Source organism: Choloepus didactylus, chromosome 7 (assembly GCF_015220235.1).
Source record: "Choloepus didactylus isolate mChoDid1 chromosome 7, mChoDid1.pri, whole genome shotgun sequence".
Taxonomy (NCBI): domain Eukaryota; kingdom Metazoa; phylum Chordata; class Mammalia; order Pilosa; family Megalonychidae; genus Choloepus; species Choloepus didactylus.
Window position 1 is genome coordinate 123,496,227 of NC_051313.1, and position 7,630 is coordinate 123,503,856.

The 7,630-nt window shown below is 35.4% G+C and overlaps 1 protein-coding gene across 1 annotated transcript; it reads left to right on the plus strand.

Annotated features, from left to right (window-relative positions):
• Positions 1 to 6,410: 6,410 nt before the first annotated feature.
• On the plus strand, positions 6,411 to 7,349 carry LOC119540214 (olfactory receptor 2B11-like). The gene has a single exon (XM_037844298.1). It carries the CDS (start codon positions 6,411 to 6,413, stop codon positions 7,347 to 7,349), a length of 939 nt encoding a protein of 312 aa, XP_037700226.1.
• The last annotated feature ends 281 nt before the right edge of the window (positions 7,350 to 7,630 follow it).

Here is a 7,630-nt window from a genome sequence, read left to right on the forward strand (position 1 = left end):
CCTACCCAGAAAATGCAGTCCTTCAGCTAACTTTTCCCTTCGACACTGAGAAAGTGCTGCATCTTATAATCACCATCACCTTCTCCCTGTATGGTGAGGGTTGAAACAATGGCTCCTTTCAGAGCCCAGACCCAATGATCTGAACTTCCTAATCAAAAGCTGCAATCCATGATTGATCATGCCCAATCCTGTCCATCAGGAAGAGAACCTCTATGTCCCTTTCTCTCTTCAGCACCTAGCCAGTGTCTGGACCCCATGGTGGACTGCCATGAGGGTGAGCGTTGGGTGTGATAGCCACCATGCAGAGACAGAAGTTCACAAGTTTTTACTTTAATTTATGAGTCTATTCCTCACACTCTTCCCTGGATACTGTACAGTATTCTTCTGGACACTTCAGGTTCAAAATCGTTATTTCACACAGTTCCTGCTTAATAGTTGTCTTGCTGGCAGGACTGAGACCCAGATCTCCCTATTCCACCATCTTCCCTGGAACTCTATGTATAACATTTTAACACCAAATTCTGTTCCAAGGTGGCTCTATCATTATACATTCCTGCCTGTATCATACCAGTTAGCTCCAGCTCATTCAACATTAAGGTGATTTGCCTTTAAGTACCTGCAGAAAGCAAAAGCAAATTCTCTTTGGAGGAGGATGGCATTACTCAGAACTTTAAACATGTTGATGTAGATTGTCATTCAATCAAAATGGAAGGAACATATAAAAGCAGGACTAGGAGATTAAAATATGATAGAAAGAAACCCACAAGTTAACCAGGTATTAAAATAGCCAGACATCAACTTTTAAAAATTACTGGGATTTTAACATTCAAGTAAAATATGACAACAGGAGAAAAGAATTTATTTTTAATCAAGTGTGCTGAATTGTCTGCATCACACTACCAACTCGGGTTAGAACAACATTACTCAGGGTCTCCTTCCCTGATCAGTGCAGGTTAGGATTTGGAAATGAGAGGAATTCCCCCAGGATTTGGATGCAGACTAGAAGTAGAAGCCATTGTTCTTGGCAGCCTGCAGCAACTAAATGAAGCTATTTGTGAAAAATTCCCCCACACCCAAACCCCACTAGTGCTCCAGAATGCAGTTGATAGTCACCTTTTCTCCAGACCTCCCGCTTCAGGTCTTCACTCCCACAGTTCCTCCCACATTTATGTAAATCCTAATTCCTATAACAAGCCATTATCCCTGTCTGTCCAAACACAGAGGGCTAAAGGAAGTTTCTCTCCATTTACTTTTTATTAAGGCATTTCTTAGCACAAAATTATATTGAATTTTGTAAAAGCCTATTTAAACTCATTTCTTCTTAAATTAATATAATATATTGGATTATATAAATAGAATTTATGTGAACTCTATTGCATTTTTGGAGAAAACCCTTTTTAGTTCTGATATATTATTGGTAATGTCTGCCTTGTTCTGTTTGTTAATGTTTTGTTTTTTGCATTTGGTGTGTCTGAGATTGGTGTTAGTGTTATTTTCTTTTACTTGTTTAGTTTTTCCTGTTTTTTTCACGTTAGCCTCACTTTGTGGAAATTGCCTGGAGGCCTTCCTTCTTTTTCTGGGCTCTGAAATAATTTAAGTACAACTGGAATTATCTGATCTTTTAAAGTGTTGGAAGAATTGGGCAGGGAACTTTGATAACTTTCACTATTTCTTCTTTGGTAATTAGTATGCTTAAACTTTCAGATTCCACTTGGGATAGTCATTGCACATTGTATTTTCCTAAATTTTAACCTTTCATCTATTTAGCAATATATTTCCATGAAGTTATACAAAAGGAAATTTTATTATTAAGATTTGCTACTTTGATAATTATTTCTCATTTGTATTTTTAATTCTGTTTGTGCTTTCTACCATGTTAAATTATGTTACTTAATGGTTTGCTCCTTTTCCTAATTTTGTTTCAAAGAACCATTCATTTCTAATTTTATCTTTTGTATGCATCGTTCTTTAAAATTTTATTGAAATAAATATTGAAGTCATGAATTCCCCTGAGTATTGGATTTATATATATTCCACACATTCTGTTATGTCATTTTTATTATTGTCTTACCGTAATTCTACAGTCTCACTTAGTGCTTCAAGGTGATTAAGAGCATGTTCTTAATTACCAGGTAGAGAGGATTGAAATTTTTATTTTTTAATATATTCTGCATTTATTGGATTGTGGTTTGAGAATACTATTTGTATCATCATTGTGTGTGTGTGTGTGTGCATGTGTGTGTGTGTGATTTATTGAGATTTTCTTAGAGCTTATTTTCTTATATTTAGTAAATATATTACTGTTTATGTTTAGCCTTATTTTTTGTTCCTCAATTTTCCTTTGAGAAAAGTATATTGCAGTCTACTATTATTAGTGTGTTTCTATCTAGGCCTCCTTATATAACTCCTTTTGTCAAACTTTGGAGTTGAGCTATGAAATAAAGAGGCATAGATATTAACCATTGTATCTAGACATTATAAGTCTTTGATGTTCCCTTTAATTTCTTAACCTTGATTCTTTGTCAAATATCAAGATCATGACCCATACTTTCTTGTTATTGAATGTGCTCAGTAAATCTTTCCTTCCTTTTATTTTTAATGTTTCTGAAACTCTTTGTTTTAGGTGTATCCTTTGAATATAGCATGGAGCTGGATATTGCTTTGGGCACTGAAATTAGATTATAACCGCTTCTACCCTCCTTTTTCCCAGCATCCATTTAAAATGATTTCCTATTAACCCATTTTAATAGTTAATAAATGGGATTTTTCTTCTTCCCATACATTACCAGGGAATACACAAATGTCTTATTAATCCCTATACTTATCTCCACCACTTAGCCTTTTCACCGTGGAGTTAAAACTTTGTTTGATTGGTTTTTTTATTGCATGTTCAAGTCCTTTTTGTGCACCTTTATGTTATGAATGGAAATAGTTCAACCTTCTGTAACACATTCTAATAATGAATGAAGTAAGATGTCCAAGGAACACACATTTAAGTTCCTGGGAATGCTTCATTTAAATTAGCTCTATTTTAATTGTGTCCTTTTTAAAATAAGTGCACAGTGTTCTATTTTCTTTTTTTATTTTCACTGAGTTTATTTCAAAACAAATGTAACAACAGAAGCAACTTACCATCAATCTCAAGGCAGTAGGTAAGTGATTGAACTCAGGAAGCATTTCCTCAGAGACCTTGGTCCCAAGGAACTTCTGCTCATCCATATGGGATAAGAACTAATGATGTGTTTGCATGTAATGCCCAAGAGACCTCAGATATAGAATACAAATAACACAGCAGCAAAGCATCCTTTTGCATTTTATCTACTCTTATCTACTTAACACAGGCTTTTTTCTCTTCAGTGTCTTGGTATCAACTGAAAAACTCATCATCTGAAGGTAATTTCTAGACATGCATCTGTGTAAAACAGTTTCCCCTTCTTGGAAAATAAAGAAATCTGAATGCAGTCTTTCCTAATTGCTGTCCATTATATGCTATTTCCCAAAATAAGGTGAGTAAAGACAATTTTCTGAAAATGTCATTCATTCTTAGCAAAGGTTAGAATGTGTTCAGTCATAGTGCATCATATATATATAAAAAGAACAGAAAATTTCATTTCAGGGAGCTTTTCTGAGCTCTGGGAACACCTATTCAGTAGCTATGGGAGCACCTGGCTCTACCTTTGTAATAAATTAATACCTCTCTTTCCTCTCACTCTCTCTCAAATCAACCTTGAAATCATTGAATTTCAATAAACTCTATATCTGACCAATGTCAAATACTCAAATGAAGCATGAAGACTTCATTTAATAATGGGAACTTTTTAATATATGGTCAAATGTTCATGGATAGACTTGTTCATGAATTTCCTCCTCATGCTTTAGTGTCACATAGGCCTAACATTTATTTCTTCATATGATTTTTTGCTGTGTATAAAGCTAAAAAACAGGGTAAATATTAATAAAATAACTGTGTGTGAAAAAAGACATATGAATAAGATGCATTAGAATAAAAGTGACAGCAAAAAGTGAAAGAAGGAGTCAAAAGGAAAGGAACCATGATACTTTATATTGAAGTGAAGATAAACAAATGTGGATAAATGTATTCCTCTGTAGAGAAAAACAGAAAATCACTCCAAGTGAGAACTCCAAAAGTCATGGGATCCAAGAGCTAAAAGTACTAAAATATCAGGAAATTTACATGGAAGTGGTTACAGATCTGAGAATAGAACCATAGAGCTTAAATAGCATTCAACAGTAAATCACTCAGATCCCTCCCCTGCTGTAGTCTCTATAAGGAACTATCCAGAGATAGCCCCCAGTCTTGGAAAGATTTCAGTGTTGAAGGAGCCTCTGGGATGGTCTCTGTTCTCAAACAAATCTACACTTCAAAAGCTGAATAATAAGAACAAATTCACAAATAATACAAATATAATGAAAGCATACTTGAGGGATAAAAAGAATTGATTAAGGTGAAATTCATGTAATTTAGGAGGATCATACCTAAATTAATCTTTAAAAGATTGAAGTATGGTCCGTGGTGGAAAAAAAATTGTAAGATGAATGGAAATATGTTAAATGAATAGGCAATTGACTTGATATAGTCCAGGTATTCAATAATTTGAGTATATTGAAATTTTAGAATGTTTATTTTAAACTAAACATGGCAGCACTCATTAAAGAATACAGATGCTGTCTCTGGAGTACTGAAATTCAGATAATATGGAATATCCTTGCCTCACTACCTCATCTGAGGCATCAACTGTTTTTTATCTTTAGAGCCTCCCTGGATATTGGCAGACTATAGGAACTAATTGTCAACAATATCCTAAAGGAGAAATACTAAAAATTCCTGTGGCATGGGGGTTGGGGATGGGTATTAAATGAGTTAATGCACATCGAAACCTTATTGCGCTGTTCACCATACAAGAGCTCTTTAAGGATCAGCTGCAATTAATGTTACGGTTCTGTCTGTGTTACATAAACTCCTGGGCAAGGATAGTGAGTAATCAAAGGACAGTGTTTACACTTAACACTTACTAGCTTTGAGTGAGGGCTCACAGGATAGCTTTGTGGATTTAATGAAAAAGAGAATGTGAAATCTGTGCTTTATAACTCTATCAATGTAATCTATTATGCTTTCTCCACTAATTGACTAGCAAATTAACTGAAAATTTTGTCATTGAATCTTAACTTCCCATCTGAATATCTGCATCTTACAGAACATTGTAAATTTCACAAAGCAGACTTTAACAGAAGAGTATACTAAAACACAAACACTCATTGCCTAAAAGTCTTTCTGAAAATGCTAATTAATTTGACTCCTTTTTTTTATCTTAATGTGCTTTTTATTTTAGAAAACAAGAAAAAACAAGTCCCAAAAATGTAAAGTAGTTTCTTGACTTGAGTAAGTCTCTGAGTTGAATTAGGATATAGACTTTCTTCACACAATAATTTTTGGATTTACACATAAATTTTATAAGTATGGACAATCATCCAGTCACTGATAACTGTCCAAAGTCTTACATAAAACAGGGTAATATGCCAGCTTCATGAAGGAAAATCCTAGAGGATGGATAAATTAGCTAAAATTTGACGTGAAAGTTTACCTGAAGTTTGAGCTGAAGAGTTATCTGGGGAAAAAAAAGGTGCAAAAAAAAATTCTCAAGCATGGGAAACCTATGACATATAGTTCAACTCTCTCAATTTATACTTGAACAAATTGAATATAAAAAATATTTAAATTTTTTACTTAATTCCACATCAGTAAAATAGATGTCTTTCAATTAAAGTCTTCATAATTCTTGTAGGGATTACACAATTATCCACTAACTACTGAGAGCTGATGAAGACTAGCTCACAGATTAACACAGTTTAAGAATATCTCCTCCTTCTACTTTTTGCTACCTCAATACTTTGAATCACCTTGACATTTTAGTAATGCTTTGCAACAGCATTTCCATAAACGAAACTAATGATTCCTGGGTTCCATGATGAATCCACTCTTTGAGACAACTGGAGACAAGAACCAATGATCTACATTTTAACAGCAATACCTGGATGATTTTTGCAAGCCAAATTTCAAAGCCATTGTTTTGGAGTTTATGAAACACATGTACTTTTCATTTAATCCTCACCAAAATTTAAGGAGACAGTTATTGCCATTCTCATTACATGGAGGAGGAAATTCAGTTTCAGAATAGAAAAGTTACTTGCTTAAGTTGATTATGTTTAATTTGCACTGTGATTTAGGGAAATTTGGTTACAGGATACCAGAACCTTTATTTGCACCTTAAGGTACTGTCCTCTACCTGCTATGAGTGGACAATCAAAGGAAAATCATGTTTTACCACTTTTCATAATTCTATAGACCTTTAGGACTTCCATAGTATAGATTGTGGTGCAAATGGAAGATGATGGGACTAATTAATGAAAGTCACCCAGAAGAGTTTATTCTACTAGGCTTCGCTGACCAACCTTGGCTAGAGCTTCCTCTGTTCATTATTCTTCTCATAACATACCCTATGGCCATGATTGGAAATATCTCCATCATCCTGGTGTCTAAGTTAGACCCCCATCTCCACAGTCCCATGTATTTCTTCCTTACCAACCTCTCCCTTCTGGACATGTGTTATACCACAAGCATTGTCCCACAGATGCTATTTAACCTGGGAAGCTCTAAGAAGACCATCAGCTATATGGGATGTGCAGTTCAGCTTTATGTCTTCCATATAATGGGGGGAACAGAATGTCTGCTCTTGGCCCTTATGTCCTTGGATCGCTATGTGGCCATCTGCAGGCCTCTCCACTACGCCCCCATCATGAATCAGCGCCTCTGCCTCCTGTTAGTATCCATCATGTGGCTGAGTGGAGTGACCTATGCTGTCTCAGAGGCTTCTGTGACATTACAGTTGCCACTCTGTGGTCTCAATAAACTGGAGCATGTGTTGTGTGAGATTCCTGTCCTGATAAAGGCTGCCTGTGGTGAGAAGAGTGCTAATGAGCTCACACTCTCGGTGGTGTGCATTTTTCTGTCAGTTGTTCCACTAGGTTTAATTCTTGCTTCCTATGCTCATATTGGACATACTGTTTTTAAGATGAAATCCTCTGTGGGAAGGAAAAAGGCTTTGGGGACATGTTCCTCCCACCTTATTGTTGTTTTCTTATTTTATGGCCCAGGCATTAGCATGTACCTCCAGCCCCCCTCATCCATCTCAAGGGACCAGCCCAAGTTCATGGCTCTCTTCTATGGAGTGGTGACTCCTACACTCAACCCTTTCATCTACACCCTTAGGAATAAGGATGTGAAGGGGGCATTAGGCAACCTGATGAGGAGGATTTTCAGTTCCAAGTGACAATTGCAGACATCAGTAGAAATTATTTAACAGAGTAGGTATATACCAGGGTTTTCCTAATAACTCATTCTTATCTCCTAATCCTCATAGCTCATGTTAAATGTTTCTCTTGCAAAATGTGTCATGTTTTCGATACTCCTGAAAATGGTTTTAGTCAAGGATAATAGTGGTCCAGTATGAATACTATGTATGTGATTATATATTAAAATAGTTCTATTTTGTGTGGTACATAGGAAAATATCATCTGGGTTAAAATAGTAAAGTTAGTGTATAAAATAATT